The 17,655-nt window shown below is 34.7% G+C and overlaps 2 protein-coding genes across 2 annotated transcripts; one reads left to right on the forward strand and one right to left on the reverse strand.

Annotated features, from left to right (window-relative positions):
• Positions 1 to 337: 337 nt before the first annotated feature.
• LOC105042864 (elicitor-responsive protein 3) lies at positions 338 to 7,953 on the reverse strand. Its single transcript, XM_010920209.3, has 5 exons — positions 7,767 to 7,953; positions 6,912 to 6,977; positions 2,451 to 2,577; positions 2,073 to 2,187; positions 338 to 648 (listed from the first exon to the last, which is right to left on the reverse strand). Exons 1-5 carry the CDS (start codon positions 7,831 to 7,833, stop codon positions 589 to 591), a joined length of 435 nt encoding a protein of 144 aa, XP_010918511.1. The 5' UTR covers positions 7,834 to 7,953; the 3' UTR covers positions 338 to 588.
• Positions 7,954 to 12,748: 4,795 nt separating this feature from the next.
• On the forward strand, positions 12,749 to 13,753 carry LOC105042863 (uncharacterized). Its single transcript, XM_010920208.4, has 3 exons — positions 12,749 to 13,003; positions 13,099 to 13,288; positions 13,389 to 13,753. The coding sequence occupies exons 1-3, from the start codon at positions 12,842 to 12,844 to the stop codon at positions 13,418 to 13,420; spliced, it is 384 nt and encodes a 127-aa protein (XP_010918510.2). The 5' UTR covers positions 12,749 to 12,841; the 3' UTR covers positions 13,421 to 13,753.
• The last annotated feature ends 3,902 nt before the right edge of the window (positions 13,754 to 17,655 follow it).

A 17,655-nucleotide genomic window follows, 5' to 3' on the forward strand; every position in this document is an offset into this window, starting at 1 on the left:
CATAAAAGATCAAAGCCGTTTAGCCACCTGGTTTGGTAACATATCTGGACCATTGGCTGCCAGTGTTTTCATTTCGACTGCTCAAGGATTTGGTTGTTTGGAATGCGCCACGGCTGACTTAATTGTCGAACGTTCCGTAAAGAAGTGAAGTAACACACTGGTGCTTTTATGTTCACTTTATTTAAAGTTTGCTGTCAAAAAGGTTTAACAAATAATTTAAAAAAAAAAAGGGTTTCATCATTTTCCTCGAAAAAGGTTTCTTCGCATATATTAGCTCGACCCGGTCGATATACTTGTTAGATTCTTGAAATTGAAAAACAGAAAATAAGAAGCAATATAAGTGTGGCCCAAAGCATGTCTATGATGTAAAGATCATGAAGCCCATAAATCCAAGAACATGAAAACGTGGAATAGGGAAGGTCAATCTAAATTACAATACATGAGAATCTTTTTGTTTGGTGGTAGTTCCTTGACTGGCGAAACGTATCTCGGAATGGTGGGAGTAGTCTTGGCTGAAAATAAATCCCTAGCACCTGGATAAGCTGGAATTCCTGTAGCAGAAATTGGATTCCAGATGTTTTTCCCATCTTAGTTGGATGCTCTCCATCCACCGAAGTTCTCTTCATCAAAGCCCTGTTGGCGATTTTCCTATAAAGAAAATTATGATGTTAGTCGGATGCTCAAGCCTTTCAATATAATTAGGATTAAATCAAGAGATGATGCGTATCAGCTTCACCTGAATTCTAGTTCGATGGAAACCAAGGCTGTTTGAGTGGTAACTTCTGCTTTCGTTTTTAGTCATGCAATTTAGATTTGGCAAAACCCGAGAGTTAATTCTTTTCATTGAAAGAAAAGAAACAGCCGCAGGGTTATTCTCAGTGACACATCTCTCTACAAAGAGACGTGTCCTCCATATAAAAGCCAAAAATTTCTGGTAATTGAGGAGGCAAATAGTCTACTAACTCAAGCTTGATATTTCCTTGACATCCAGATGGACGAACCAAAACATCATCTCACCTTCCATTCTTTCTTTACCATGTTACTATCGACTCAGAATTTTATTGATCATAAGAAAAATCTAGTTCCTTTTCTAAAAACTTGGAAAAGCCTAGCTCTTTCAACAATAAATTATGCTCCATTAGAATATAAGGGGCAGTGAGTCTGATTGTAAAAATTTGTCCATTGTGATCTAAGCACTCCATATTTTTTGACAAACCATATTTGATGGACAGCATATGGTGCCATGTTCCAAGTGATCAGTACAAGTTATGGTAATGCATTTTCTGGCGGCGTGTATTATTTTCAAGAAAATAAAATCTAAACTCTCTGATCACCCATGATAGCTAATTCTGCCCAACAGTTCTTATTCACATCAGTGATTTTGCTTCTCTGATGACCTACTTGTTGCTGATTGAATTCAGAATGCTTAAGCAAGAATCAAGACTAAGTGGGTAAGTCGGAAACTGCAAGAATCATCATGGCCAAGCAGATAACTGCAAGTGAAATGTCTTACCATGCCAGTGAGGCGAGCTATTTTCGTAGTATCTAGATTCTTTTGTTCAAGAAAAAGCTGCACTGTTTAATGGGAATTTGAGCATCATCTGAATTAACTAAAATACTTACTGCTTGAGCACATACTATGGACAAGAATGGAATATCAATATACAAGATTCCATCTGGAGAATTTTATAAGTTACCTTTCTGCTATGATATGGTTGACACATACATGCAAGTCACATGACATATATTCAGGATTTAGATATGACAATTCCTAAAACGAAGAGAAATAAACATAGCGGCGAGTCCATATACAGCGATATGCATTTATGTATGGCAAATATTTTCACTGTCATGTATATGCATGTCTATAGGCAATTTAAGTATCAAAATATGAATTGTTTCTAAGTTCATATATGACTAAATATTTACCATGTATAGGTAAGCTACATCTATGTAGTTCTTCAATTATACATAAAATTCTTTACATTCTGCTGACTAACATGCACAATCTATTCTGTGATGGTATTGTGCACTTCAAGTATCATAAAGCAGGACATTTTTGAAAAGAATACCTGTGGAGTGAAGGTGAGACCAACTTTGATTTCTCCATGATATTCTTGATCCTTGACAACATTGTAAACAGTCGGAGGAAGGCTCCCCTCAGCAAATAATGGTTCTAAAGGGATCCTGGAGATAAAAACAGAAAAAGAAAGGGACATCACAGGAAAAAATTTGTCATCATAAACAATCAAATTGGGTGAAGATGATGCCCAAGTCTCATTATAGTTTTGTGATTAATTTAAACACCCCCTCTGCAAAACATAAGACTGGAATACAGATAGAAGTTCTAGTGCTAATCTTCATAGCATAAACTTTCAGTGTGGTCTGCACTAATAAATGTCATCACTTCACATCAATACTTAAGATCATAGATGCCATAAAGTACTCACTTTGCCTCTCCCACAAAATCATCACCACCACCAGCATCACTGTCCATCAGCTTGATACAGAGCTCTGTGACATTGTCAGATATAGTGAACACAAAGCTCTCATTCCATTCAGGATCACTTCCCTTTCCTGCATCCAGACATGCACTGAAAGATCAACAAATAGAAACAGAAACCAGGTATGATGAACCCACATTAAAAACAATAAAATATTACATGCTAATAACAGGTCATGAATTTTTGATGCTATGCAAAACAAGACTGGTTGATCAAGTTAAACATGATAAACAATTGAGATGTAGGGCCTTCATGATATTTCTAACACAAGCCCATTCTGCGAAGGGAAAGTTAAGTATGCTTACCATCATATCTTAGTATAATGTGTTTTTTTGTCAATTTTAATGCACACTTTCTCTGTTGATATATGAACCATAAAGCTAAGTCGTTCATTGGTGCCAAATTAATATATATTTTATAACCATGCACTTTGAGCCTGAGAACACTTTAATATAAGCATATGTATGTAATGACCATGTGTATGTGTGTGTATACTATTAATTTGATTTTTCAGTTTGCAAGGTTTAAGTGACAGATGAAATAACAGTGTGTTGCCCATTATTTCCACTATTTCCTGCTAGAGGAGACATATCTGTTATTTAACTCTTTTCACTGCTCATCATATTAGAACAATATTTCTAATTTAATCTCCATAACAGTTCACGATAATATGTTCTAGTCTGTAAAAGTTTCACATGCACACACACACACACACAAACAAAATATATATAATATGAATAGAAACTTGAGCAAATAAATGTCATGATCATTGCACCTTTTCATTACTAAAATAACAAGAAGTTTCAAAGGGTTTTCATTATCTGAGGAAATTGCAACATTAGAAATATGGTTAAGAATAATTATGTCTAGGTTTTCATAATTAAGCAACCAGAAAATGAGAGAAGAAATTGTGCATCTTTCTCCAACAAAATATCATAAAACTAGGTTTCTCTTACAAATATGGATAATGCCAAGCATAAAGACAAGAACCTGATTGTGGCTTACTGAGGTTTGACCTCAAAATAAAAGAATTCAGGGGGTCAAGAATTTTCAGTGTTAATATTTTTCAGTTTTGAAACATGTTTGCGCATTGGCTTGGACTTACAAGCTTTGATGTACTGTTGTGCCTCTGCTCAAATTAATATTAAGATGGACAAAGAAAAGATATTAAAAATAAGCAAAATGTATTAAAAACCCCAGGAACATGTGGTAAATGCAAACAAGCAAAATAATATAAGTTAATAGGTCAATACTTGTCATGAATGGGAATAGTTGATGCTAAAGTAAACAAACTTAATTAGTAAAACAGTAAACAAAATCTTATAATAATTAATTATAAAACAGTAAAAAATAATATATATATATATATATATAAAATCAAATAAAAATTCAAAATAAACAATTATGGAGATAAAGTTTTATCAGGTTCTGTCAACAAGATGTCAAGAACATAATCATTTCAGCAATCTATTTTTGTGGGCTATGATTTGTGTTACGTGGACACCCACGTATGGCTCAAAGAATGCATGCTGGATATGTATCCGAATAGGATACATGTACACTTGGATACATATCTTTCTTTCTTGTTTTTCAAATACGTGGATAATTTGACTCTTCCAATAATCAGTCCAGCACACCATAATCATGTTGAAACAAAAAGTTTATCAAAAAAAGTTCAAACAAGGCTTGATGGTATGGTCATATGGTTCAGTGTCCTGGACCAATTGTAGTACTCATGACACTCACAAAAACTCATATCAGAAAATCCTCTGATTGCTTTGCCTAGCAAGAATATAACATTGTGAGAACTGTAACGATATAAAGGCATATCCAAACACTTCTCTGACATTTGGGGTGTGGATTAGTAACACATCATTTTTTCCTCTAATGTTCTGTGATATTTAGCATTAATTTCATGTTTGGTTCATAGTATGAGGGATGAAACATGATTCAAATTCCAGCTTTGGCCCATTTTAACATTTGATTTGCCCAATGAGTAATGGAATCAAGTTTTCATTGGAATCACCATTCCCTTAAATTGAGGAATTGTGATTCCACTTTACAAGGGGATAATCGCCATTCTCATTCTCATGAGAATGACTAATACCGTGGCTATATATTAATCAGCAGCATTAATGTTTAAAATATGAATGAGTAGTAACTCAGAATACATTTCTTCCATTGTTCAGTGACCTTTAGTTTTTTTGCTTTAGGGGCTTCCATTCTCAATCTTTGAACGCCAATATATAAACATATTTCATTCTGTGAGGAATATGTATTGTATAGTTCTCAGCTGGCACCACCATTGCTTTTATCATTTACTACTGCTAAGAGTACTTTCTTTTTCTTTTACACATTATGCGGTTAAAACTGTTGAGGTTCCTCTACGGCACTTATACTCTACTCCAGAACATTGAAATCTCCTAAAGAACATCTGTTCCCTATATTTCTGTTATCATTTTAGTCCATTTGTCCATGAACCATAGTCCCCTTTTCATGTTTTATCCTCTCCATCTCTTACTGCACTATGCTTACTAGTTTCTTCTCTTCTTTGCCCTTTACTCATGTATTCTCTCTTTCTACTTCACTAGATATATTTTTTTCATAAATGACAAAAGGCCCATCTCATTAGTTCCCTGATAAATATCCCTCTCACCATGGATTTCCAGCCTTTTTTGGACATTTTGGTCTCCTTGAACGTAAGAATCTTATATGGTGAATCAAATATTCTCATTGCTATGGTTACCTCTCCAAAGGTTGGCATCTCTCACAATTTTTTCCCTTCCATCCCTGTTATATTTTTTTAGGATTCCCTGGTGTTAATAGTGGACAATGTCATGACTAGATAATGTCGCAACTATATTTCGGAGTAAATTTTGATGATCATTTAAGCAAATAACAACTAAGTTTGCATTTGCATGATGATCTTCTAGATAGCTTGGAGCTCTATTGTTGCTATATAAAAGTGGAGTAAAAGCATCATTATCTATAATTGGATGTCTTTGATGAATCCATTTTGAGCTGATGACTTAGGAGCAAATCTAGCTTTAGTTCAAGGAATTGAAATAGAGAGTTTGATGTTGGTCACCTTTCAATCTTAGATATTATTGAAATAGTAATTTATGAATTCCTAACATTATCTTTTCCTTTCATTCAATAGATCTCCCTGTGATATCCTTGTTCACTAGTTATTTTTAGGCTAAGATTTTATTTTAATAATTCTAGAAATGTTGTTTTTAATGTTAAGGAGTGCTTGTGCTGTTTTTGGGTGACTGGTGTTTTGTTCATGTTTCTGTTAGATTAGTGTAGTTATTTTCTTCATGAATTTCATCTATTTCTCTAATAAGAGTGATATTATATCTTTAAACTTTAATTCTACTTGTGGAATCTTATCTTTTCCCACTTCAATAATGATATCTTCAAAGTGATACAGAGAGATGAAACCACATTTATCCTGAATGAAATTGCAAAGTCAAACGTAACAAGCAAATATAGTACCTGCCTTCTCATAAAATCAAGTACATTCATGATCGACCTCACACTTCACTACCAGTTACATGCTCAAGTTAATACCTAAGATGAGACATTATATTTGAAACATAGCTAGTGCTGCATGGATACAATTACAACAACCAGTTTTGCACACTTGTCCAAGTATTTGACTCGGCTAGAGAGAAAAATGAGGATACATGGATACATAGAAAAAGATAATTTTAATTAAATTTTATATTTATATTTTAAATATTGTATGAAATACAAAATTAGATGATATTTTTTGTTAAGTCTTCGACAATAGTTGTTTCTCAATAACTTAAAAAAAGAATATTTTGCAAAGTTATTATAACATCTATACCCTTAACAATGATCTCTAAAAAGGAAAAAGGTCACCTTCGACATAATTATGGTGTTAAACTTTCTTGAGTCCTCAAGCACCTAGAATTCTTTTTCTTACTGCATCAAGAATTTCTATATATGTATTCTTTTCTTGCAACCCTGTCCATGTTATTTCAGGTCTTCCATTTCCAGTTCCTATATACGTCAATGAGATTAAATTACATAAGTGTTTTCATCCCATCACCATGCACCAGTAACTAGACATTTTACTTGCCACTCACTGCAACAAGTGACTGATGTCATAAGCATATTAACTTTGTCATACTAAATCCCTTCTGTAAAAATATAGGTAACTGTTATGGAGTTTAGACATCACAATTAAAACAATCTAGAGCTCTTTAACAGTGAAGCTAAGTTTAATTGTCTGGATGATTACCTTTATATATTCTATCTGTTCTCTCTTAAATTTACAGAAGGAAAAAAAAAAGTATTATGATCCGTAAGTGAATATTTGTGCAATGAATTAAAAGGAATCTAGGATGAAAAAAGTCTACAAACTATTGCTAAAGTTACCTGATGCAACACTACTTTTCTGCTCCTGCGTACGGTATATTAAGATTGCGTACGGATCCATGTTACCTGCACCAGAGTTGCAAGAAAAAAGTCTTTCAAAATTGGCAAGAACCTAAAAACGATGGTCCTCATGACAAGTAATTTGCAATATGTTACACTGGCATTTTACTCCAAACACACAAAATCAAGGTTTCAAAATCACGTTGCAACAACCTTTATCAGAAACCGAAATTGAGATGAATTGAAAGCTCGGTTCATCATGGCTGATAAAGAATAAATGAGGAAATTTGGAGGGAACTGAGTTTTTTCAAGACCTCAGCCTATAAACCAGGACTGAGACATCATATCTCAGCCAATTTTATAAATCCAAGATTATCAACTATATTTAGTCATTAATTTCGAGATTTATTAGTCATAAAAACTGAAAAAAACATTTTTTTTTTTTAAATATTGACATCGATACGCTGGATTTTATCCAGTTATATCAGCCGGGATAAAACTATTCCAATATAAATCATCTTGGCCTTGCGTAAAACTATTCGACGGCCAAATCTAGAAAAGCAAAAAGAAAAATCGACACAAAACTTCGTCAACAAAATAAACAAAATTTTTTTGGCTCAAACAGTAAATCCAGAGATCGAGCATGAAGAATACCATATCTAACTCCAAATAACTAACGACTGGTGGCTTCATTGCAAATGAGTATGTAACGGAGAATCCAGATCATGGCCAAAAGTAAAGCTAGATCTGTCGAAAATGTATAGATCGAAGTTTCGTGCCAATGTATTGGAATTGAAGAGTTGTGTGGAACCAAGAAAAGAGATCCAGGAGAAATCTAGAAATGGAAGAACGTACAGAGGAAATCGGTGTTCTCGAGGCCCTTGGCACTGACGAGAAGCACTTCCAGCGTTCCTTGGACCATCGTCTCTCTCGCTCTGCTCTCCCGCTATGATCTGGATTGGATCTTTTCTTCCCTCGAGATGGGTAATTATAGAGTGCCAAAAGCAATGAATGCGGGAACAAATTAAGAATGGGCGCACGATCCGAGGGAGCGAACCATTCGAGCCTTAAATGGAAAAATTGCTGGTTGGACCATGTCCACCAGCTCATCGGTGGATCAGTCCAACTATAAACCAACACGTACCAAGATTGGAAAAAAAAAATATATATATATATTCTTTTCACCTTGGATTTTTTTATTATTATTTAAAGAGCCACGGGCCCAGAAGAAATGAATTTTTCTTCAATAATTTTTCTCGCTTGACACGCGCCTTGGCCCACCGGATTCGTTGGTGGAAAGTTGCGCCTTCTCCTGCTTTTGATCGAGAAAAGACGTCACACGGGGTTCGCTGTTTCAACGGTCGGCGCGAGATCGTGCGATTAGCATGGCACGTACGCCATTTGACGCTTCCAATAGCAAGGGAATGAACGTGGTTGCATGTGGCCACGTGGGTTGATAACAATCCCTCGGAGGGATCAAACTGGGATCCAGGATCTAATACAAGGAAGGGCCCACTAGTCGTTGGACCGAAACGTCGTTCTGGTATCTGCGTGCATGTCATCCCTGTATATACGTATGTATGTTGCTATGTGGCTGTGAGAAGATTGGGTTGGATTGAGAATGTCCAAGACCAAATTCTAATCGATATTTAAATTGGATCAAAAAAGTGAATTCAAACTTAATGCAATTTTCTTTTGGGTTGGATTGTAGTGGATTTAATATTAATTTTATCAATTCATTGAAATTTTTGGATTGAATTGGATCAGAGATAGTCTAAACATGAATTAGGATAAATATATATCAATTGATTTTCTAATTATGTCACAAATTATATCACAAATAATAGTAAGCAACATGTAAATATTATCGAAAATATACTCTATGTAAAGTTTGATTAATAGTAACATATAATTATAATCAACAATATAAATTATAGACAAATTATATCACCAAAAGATGATTAATTTTTTATGTTCAAGCAGGTTTTGAAATGTAAAGTACACTAGTTTTGAATCGATGTAATGTAGTTTATGGATTTGAAATTTAAAGATCCAAATCCATTATATATCTGAAATAGCTTATCTTTTCAAATATGAGTCTTTGAGTCTAATTTGAAAAACTCCTATTTAGGTTAAGCAAGATTTATTTTAGATTGGTTGCAGATTGAAACCGGATCAATCTGCTCCATTTGCGACCACCACCTTATGTATCTAATCTATTTGATAGAAGTTTTATTATATCATCAAGAAATCATATTACATAGATTTCCTCTTTTTTTTAGACTACTGCCCTTGTAGCATAGCATAATTGGTCCAAAATTATAAGAATATACTTTGTTTTCTCAGCGACCGTCCATCATCTGACACACGTGCGCAAGGATGTCTCCTTTTTATTATCTAAGACATTGAGTGAACTCCATATAATTTACTTATATTTATACCTTGTATTTTTATTCTAATATTGCCATAAAATAAAAGTTGTATTTGTTAAGGGTTTTCTAGCAATAGTTCTTTTCCATTTATACTCATTGAATACCATAAATGAAGGTGGTTGGTTGTAAAGTTTGAAATCTTTTGCATATTCTAGCAATTAAGAGTTGAAATATCAATCAATATTAGAAAACACTCTCTTTGGTTGCGGTTTAACAACCAAAGAAGAATTAAAAAGAGGGTTCTTGACCCACCGCTCACTTCCGCCTAAGGTCTCAATAATTGCATTCTTCTGTAAAGAGACCCCCTCCCAGATAAACCACCATTCATAATTAACTGTTATAAGGCCATTAATTATCCCTAATCTCCATCCCTGTATTACGCATAAGGGTTGCATCACCTATTGTCACGCCCCCGAATTGGCGACCAACCGCCGCATATCATGAAGAACTCTCTCCATAAGCATGCAAGGCATCTCATCACGATATCAATGTATCACAGCGGAATAAATTCAAATAATTATTATTCAACTGTAATTCAAGTAATTAAATCAAATGTCTTACATCCAATAAAATGTTTGCTAAAACAATAAACAATAGATCTAAGTTCAATGAAGTTGACAATGCTAAATCTCACCTCTAAAAGCTCTGTCCCAATATTTTTTCCACGCTCGAAATTAATTATCTGAATCTGAAAAATAGAAAGAAAGGTAATGACCTAGACAGCCCAGTAAGTAACAAGTATCTCTACCAGATATTTCAGATATTATATAATTTTCAAGAATAATGCTGCAAATAAATATAAAAATAAATTTCATGCTGATTTAATGCAAATCCAATAATTTCAAATATTCACATATAATATAATTATAAATCCGATTCGATTCAAAACACTCGTAACTCAACAGCCTCGACTATGACCAACGTTTAACCCCCATTGGCGGGGTCCACAGAATACCAGCGCACACCCCCACTGGCAGGGTCCACAAACACCAGCGCACAACCCCCACTGGCAGGATCCACAAACACCAGCGCACAACCCCCACTGGCAGGGTCCACTGAGTACCAACGTATAATCCCCATTGGTGGGGCCCACTGAAACATAGTTAGGCTGAGAGCATAAATCCGATCTGTATCAAAACATTCTGTACCATAAATATTTCACTGAACATGTACATAAATCGACATACCAAAATATTTCAAAAGCACTTTTCTTTCAAAACATAATTTCATAAATCATGTATAATTTCAGACAATAATTATTTATTTTCACAATAAATATGAAATATCTCGAGAAGATGATTCATTACTTACCTTTCACGGAGCACTGAATGAACAGATCGACTAACTTCTAGAGATTCTTCCGTGCCTATTATCCAAAATTATATTTTTACATTAATTTTAATTCAAAATTAAATCTAACAAATCCCAAAATCAAAATCTCGCTTAAAATCAGACTCGTCTCTAAACTCGATCAGAATCATTAGATGAAGCCTTCCCCTACGCTAATCTTAGAAGGATAACTTTAGAGAGAGAAATCCATCAAGAGAGAGAGAAACAAGCTAGAGAGAGAAAATTCTAGAGAGAGAAAGTAGAGAGAGAAAGTCCAATTCCAGAGAGAGAAAGTCAGGGTTCAGACTGAAAGAAGAGAGAGAAGAGAGAGAAACTCTCTCTCTCATCAATTTCAATTATTTATTTATTTATTTATTTACTTACTTATATATATATATATATATAAATATATATATATATATTATTATTATTATTATTATTATTATTATTATTTTCTTTTCTTTTTCTTTTTTTTTTCTTTTCTTCTTTTTCTTTCCTTTTCTTTTTCTCTTTTTCCTTCTTTCTCTTTTCTTTTTCTTTTCTTTTTCTTCTTTTTCTTCTTTTTTCTTGGTTCTTCCCGTGCCGGAACAGAGGACGATAGTCCTCCGACCTTGACCGGCTGTTCGGGCCATGGCCGCCGCGGCGGAGGCCGGCGGCCGACGGGGGCCACTCCCCCGGTCACGGAGGAGCGTGGCCGGCGATCAATTCCGATCGCTGGCGCCGGAAAATCCAAAGAAAAAGGCTCAAAAATAGGGTCTCTTTCCCGACCGAAAATCGGCGACACTCGTCGCCGGCCACCTCAAGCAAAGGTAAAGAAGATAGGGAAAGAAGAGAGGAAGGAAAGGAAGGCTCACCCCGACCTCCGGTGACCTCGTCGGCGGGCAATCACGACGAGAAGCAAAACGGTGTCCGCGGCTCAACTTCGGGAAAATCGGAGGGAAGGAGAGAGGGAAGAGGCCGATGATCGATCTCAAGAGAGAGGGGAGACCTTCTTATAGGAAATCCTAGGACTCTGAGGGGTCTTAGGAATCCGATTTTGCCTGGGTTTCGCCGGAGAAGAAGACTCCTATTGGGAGTCTTCTTCCCGGTTTTACTCTTTTTTTTTTTGTTTTGAGCTTTTGTGGGCTGAATTAGGTTTTGGGCTATAACACCTACTGTCAAATAGCCTACTGCACCAATCTCAAAGGGCTCCAAACTCCTCCATACATCTGCTGCACATATCTCAACGTCACCAGTGGTGGATCGAACAATGGATTTGCGCAAAGGAAGGTGAACCCTTTGTTCCTGCAAAAGATACAACCTAAACCCCCATGTAATATACAAATGAATCATTTTATAATCGAAGAAATTTTTTGTACACCGTGGGTGGCGTAGAAAATCCGAGATGGAGTGCACCACTTCGTCTGATTGGTTCACATAGTCACCACTTTAAAACTCGCATTTAATACCTGCAGATCAGCTTTTTCATTTAAAAATTTATATGACGAAAATATTTCTATCTTTTAGAAAAAATTATGACATCCTATGACGTAATATAATTCAGGATGACATAATATGGCATAAGAGATCATAATATGAGAGGAGCATTTTTTTTCCAACCACTTTCTAACATGCATTTAATGCTTATAGATCAATTTTTTTCGTTTGAAAATTTTGAATGACGAAAATGCTCCTATACTTTAGAAAAAAATGATGACATCCTGTGTATGTTATGGACGTAGGATGCCATAATAAGGATATAGAATGTCATAATTTTTTCAAAAGGTAGGGATATTTTCATTATACAAAATTTTTAAATGAAAAAGTCAAATGTAGATTTAAATATATATTAAAAAATGATGACTATAAAAATTAATCGGACAAAGTGATGCACCATCGGATTTTCTACACCATCTGTGGTGCACAAAAAATTTCGCTTTATAACGGAATGACACCTGAATCAGGCCTTGGATCATGGTTATGGGCCTTACTTTAGGGAATAATGCATTGCCAGCCCACACCGAGCCCCGGCGAGTCATTTGTAAAGAATTTCTCGAAGAGAAGGGAAGAGAAACAACGTGGGTAGCCATTTTTGCTTGGCGGGAAAGTTCCAAACTCCCGCGCGCCATCGCTCATTTAGGCCTCCCCTAAGACGGTCTCGGAGGCAGAGCAGGGCAAGGAAAGACGGAGATGCAGATCAGGATCCGCTGCAACTGCGGCGAAGGGGCCTGCGCCGAGTGGGCCATCGTCGAGCTCCAAGGCGTCGTCGAGCCCCAGCCATCCATCGGTGATCAGATCCAGGGTCTCGAGATCGGACGCCTCTGTTGCACCTCATCCTCTTCTTCCTCTCAGGTCAGCAACATACTCTTCCGGCACTCCTAGATCCATTCCATTCCCCGTTTGATCAAGACTTCTTGACTATTTATCCTTGGTGCGCATGACTTCAGGGAAGCTACACCTTCACCGTCGGCTACCATGAATTGACCGGGTCGAGAGTGTCGCTGAAGAAGCCATTGCTGGTGCTGAAGAAAATGAAGGCAGCAGTGGATGGAGATGAGAGGGGGACGGAATTGGAAGTCATTGGAATTATTCGCCATAAGATACTCTTCAAGAGCAGGCCCAAAGCCTTGATTTCAAGTAAGAAATTTCCCTGCCTCTTAATTTCAGGACGAGTATATTTGCTTGGTTGTCTAAAGGAAAAAAAAAATTGTCTTTTATTTTTTTTTTTTTTTTACAGGGCCACAAATAAAAGAAAAGAAAATGTCATAGTGACTGCATGCGTATGCCAGGTGGAAGATTTCTTCTTTTGCGTGAACTCAGTGCTTTTAAACAATGAAAGTTTTTAAAGGAAGGTATCGAAATTCAAGTGGATCGTGGACAAAGACAATATATCAGGTTTTTTCATCTATAGGTGTTGAAGTTTATCTGTATTTGTGAGTAAGATGTAATGTTGTCAATGATATTATAACATGTTTCAAATATTTACCGTGGTAACCAAAGAAATGTTCCGGTATAGGCATTGATATTGGATAAGGTCACCACTTCAGTCCAAATGTTATGACTGTTTGATCCTTGAGGCAAAGTGGGGGTTTGCCGGTGGCCCTCCTAGTCTTAACAATAAAAAGGAAAGGGGTATGGTCATCTGCATCAAATAAAAACATCTCAAAAATAATTAGTTTACTATCATGCCATGATCCATTATAGAGCAAAGGGGAGTAGATGTAAGCAAATTGCATTGCAAGGCTGCATTTGGTTCCAGAGCAAGAAAAAAATTGCGTTTATAAGAATATTTGTCACATCAGTTATTCCAAATTTGTTTTTGCTCCACTTTTAGATAAAATACACCTTCTTGGACTAAATTTTAAAAGATGACTTTTTTGTTCATAAAAAATAAATACATATAACAAAAAAGGTATTTTTGCTAAGAAATATTTTATCACAGCTCTCCTTTGAAATGGTGATGCCTGCTATAATAAGCAAGTTTGACTGGCATAACCATTCTTTAGTTTTGCCTCTTTTCCAAATGTTGTTTGACAGGCATAAAACTTATTCCAAGCTTTACACCCACTTTATGCCTTGATCATAATAAAGCCCAACTTGGTATAAAGTATAAACAATTAGATCCATTCATTGTCCAACAAAAAATGCACAATATCAGGAGACGTTTCTAAACTGGCAAGGTTTATGGGAATGGAAGGCTTAGATACTAAGCAAGGTGTTTGATTAGGAATGTAGAATGCAAGCATCATTACTGCTATACTAGTTCAATTTAGGAAAGGACATGGACATGGAAATGTTGTTTTTTGGTTATCAATTAGTGCATTGCTAATTTAGCAAGAAAGTTGGATATTTGACAGACTGCATTGTGGAATCTTGCCAGAAATTTTTGTAGGGTCCATGGGGTAACTGTTTATGTGTGACTGTTGTGGCAACATTGTTCTGCTATTTCTTGTGAATTCACATCTAAATGTCCCTGTACTGACTTTGATAAGTTATAGTTTTCTCTGAACTACAGAAGAGAATTCAGGATGTGGTTGCTTGAATTTTAGGGACATTTCGAAATTGATAAAATCAACTAGAGAAAATAAAACCCTCTACCAAAAAAAAAGATGAAAGTTTGCAGAAGTGAATGAGGAAGTTGGTGGTGGCAGAAGTTACTAATAATAGTAACATGAGCAAACTTATGATCAAATTTCTGCAGCATGGGAAGCATGGATATGTCCTGAAATTCCTTTGGAGTTTCCTATAACATTTTATTATGCAAATACTATGTTTTTGCAAGGAAGGGGGTGCCATTATTGAGGTGATAATACTAGCTATGGTTTCATGTGTGATGAAGTTAGCATTGTTATTTATTTTATCACTTCACCGCAACAATGCGCCGGGTGCTTCTTCAATGTACTGACCCCGCCACCGTTACCTATATTTTCGTGGTAGTTTTACTGCAACCTGTGCTTGGCACCCAACAATCTCTCATGTATCCATCCAACATTCCTCTGTGATTGATTGCCCAGTGAATTAATTTTTTTTCTCTTTTAAAGATTTAGTACCTATTTTAAACATATATGCTTTTAATTATTATAAATTAAACTTAAAAGAAAACATAATTTTGCTTTGAAAAAATGAACCACTTATCTTATATAGTAATTTATAATGATCTAACATTTCTGGATTATTTTTTCTAAAAAGGTATAATATTTCTAAATTTTGTGTATCATTTCAAAAACTGCTTCTAAAAGTTTAGAAAATTAATGAAATTCTATTTTTGCGGCAAAATAAGCTTTTATCTCATAATTTAGTCTAGCTAACCATTGTCACAGCATATGTAATTTTACAAAAGGTTTATAGCATTTTAATTATTTAAATAATAATTTTTAGATAATCAAATATAAACTTTATGAATAATGATAAAATTAATTTTAAGTGAGAGCTTTTGTGTGTGTGTGTGTGTATATATATATATATATATATATATATATATATATATATATATATATATATATATAACTGAATGGATGTATATTCTCTGGTTTAATTTTAAAGTTATTTAATTTTTGGGCTGAGGATCAAGTGGAGCTAGAGCATGCCCAAATTTATCTCATAATATCTAAAAATTTGGCAGTATATAGATACCAAAATCAAAAGCATGATATCAAAATTTATTCACAGATTTTACGTATTTAATTTTTTATATTATTTGTCAATAGAAATAATTTTTAAAAATAATTAGTAGCTAAAAACATCTGGTATGGGTGTTGGTAAACCATTGTCAACATATATCCAAATTTTATCCTAAACAAATATCATTTGATGAATTTTATTTTGGATTAAATAACTTTTGGGGTGTAAATTTTGGGGCTAGATATAAAATATCCAAAATTTAAGTATTTTACTTTTGATCCATTCTCTCAAGCATGAATCCAAGCATTATAGATTGATTTCACAAAATTTTAATGGCATATCTCTTGGATTTAGTGATTTTGGGAGATTTAAACTTGGATTTTGAAAAAAAAAAAAAAAAACACAAAAAGTGGGAGCATAGTTTTTACCTTGCTGGTATGGTTTTTCTATCTTAAATCTATAGATTTAAGGCGAAAAAGAAATAGCAATCTCAAGCTCCCAATCTTTCACTCTCCCTCTCTCGATATTTCTGCGTGTTGGACTAAGTATAGTGTGTGGAAAAAAGAAGAAGAAAAGTCCTAAATAATCTCTATATATTCTGCTATTATAGTAACTGGTTTGAGTGTGAATTAACACTAGTTCACCTCAAATAACTCATTCTCCATGCATTCAAGCAGTTTTAAGAGTAATTCATACTTGACTCTAGTGGCTCCTCATCCCTGTGCATCAATGTTACCTTGATTCTTGCATCAAAACAAAAAAAAATCTTGATTCAATCATACTGTTTATTACAAATTATGTGGTTTTCCAAATATTAATTAAGTCCACATTATATAGATATATATATTCTTTTTCTTCTTTAGAATCCCAGCCATATTTAAATTGCCTATGCTTGTCTTAATCTATGGTTCTAACTTTCATGACTGTAAAAATTTCATCCAACCCCCATTATGTTATAATATGATAATAGGTGAAAAGATAGTGACCATTATTTTATGTTACTTAGCATTATAAAAGTTCATTAGAACATCACTAGATATTGTTTTGTTTACTTGTAACTTTCTTAAAATATTTTTTTATTTTAAAATCCTTTTCCGTTAAATTTCCCTTGGAAATTTATTATATGGTCCAAAATAAATAATATTTTAATGCATAAAAAGTGAGTGGAAAGATAATTTTGTTATTTATCATTATTTTCTTTCTACTTTTTGTTATAACATCATTACAAACAATCATTGTAACATTCCATATTTTAATATTTAAAATATTATTTTTTGAACATACATAATAATCATTTAATAGTTATAACAATTAATAATGGTTTTATACTAGCATTTTATTTAAAACCTTGGTTTAGTTATATAACAAGGTATTCAATTTTGACTTTAGGTCAATTGTGTATATTCGAACTTTCTTAAGAAGCTGGCAATTTTACCTAAATAATGTTAATTTAAAAAAAATTATAAAAATAATATTTTTTACAAAATATTTACGAGAATGCTGTCCAAAATAAAATCGCTTTATCATAGGATGACTTTATGTGCTAACTCACCACAACTCACGCCATGTAGATGGCTGAGTCAGCAGCGTAAAGTCGTCCTGTAAAGAAGTGACTCTATAAGTCGTTCTATGATAGGACGACTTCCTATGATAGGATGACTCATAGAGTCATCCTATCATAGGATGACAGAGCGAGTTTGATCTCGAACTTGCATCGAGAGACCACTAGACTCTCCAACCACCGAGAGGAAGGTTGGGGTGGCACAGGGAGGGACGGCAGGGGCCGAAAGGGAGAGGGTCGGGGGACCAAGAGGGAGAGGGGTGGGGTGTTTGTTTGTTTATTTTTTTTAAGTGAGAGAGAGAGAGGGGAGAGAGGAGTTTAA

The sequence above is a fragment of the Elaeis guineensis genome, chromosome 4 (assembly GCF_000442705.2).
Source record: "Elaeis guineensis isolate ETL-2024a chromosome 4, EG11, whole genome shotgun sequence".
In the NCBI taxonomy this organism is placed as follows: Eukaryota; Viridiplantae; Streptophyta; class Magnoliopsida; order Arecales; family Arecaceae; genus Elaeis; species Elaeis guineensis.

Excerpts from the sequence above, each read along its gene's own strand:
- LOC105042864 (XM_010920209.3), bottom strand. The coding sequence starts at position 7,833 with ATGGTCCAAGGAACGCTGGAAGTGCTTCTCGTCAGTGCCAAGGGCCTC. Across the intron at positions 2,578-6,911 it reads GAAAAGTAGTGTTGCATCAG|GAAAGGGAAGTGATCCTGAA; the intron begins GTAACTTTAGCA and ends GTCTGGATGCAG. Across the intron at positions 2,188-2,450 it reads GATTTTGTGGGAGAGGCAAA|GATCCCTTTAGAACCATTAT; the intron begins GTGAGTACTTTA and ends TTTTATCTCCAG.
- LOC105042863 (XM_010920208.4), top strand. The coding sequence starts at position 12,842 with ATGCAGATCAGGATCCGCTGCAACTGCGGCGAAGGGGCCTGCGCCGAG. Across the intron at positions 13,004-13,098 it reads CATCCTCTTCTTCCTCTCAG|GGAAGCTACACCTTCACCGT; the intron begins GTCAGCAACATA and ends GCATGACTTCAG. Across the intron at positions 13,289-13,388 it reads GCCCAAAGCCTTGATTTCAA|GGCCACAAATAAAAGAAAAG; the intron begins GTAAGAAATTTC and ends TTTTTTTTACAG.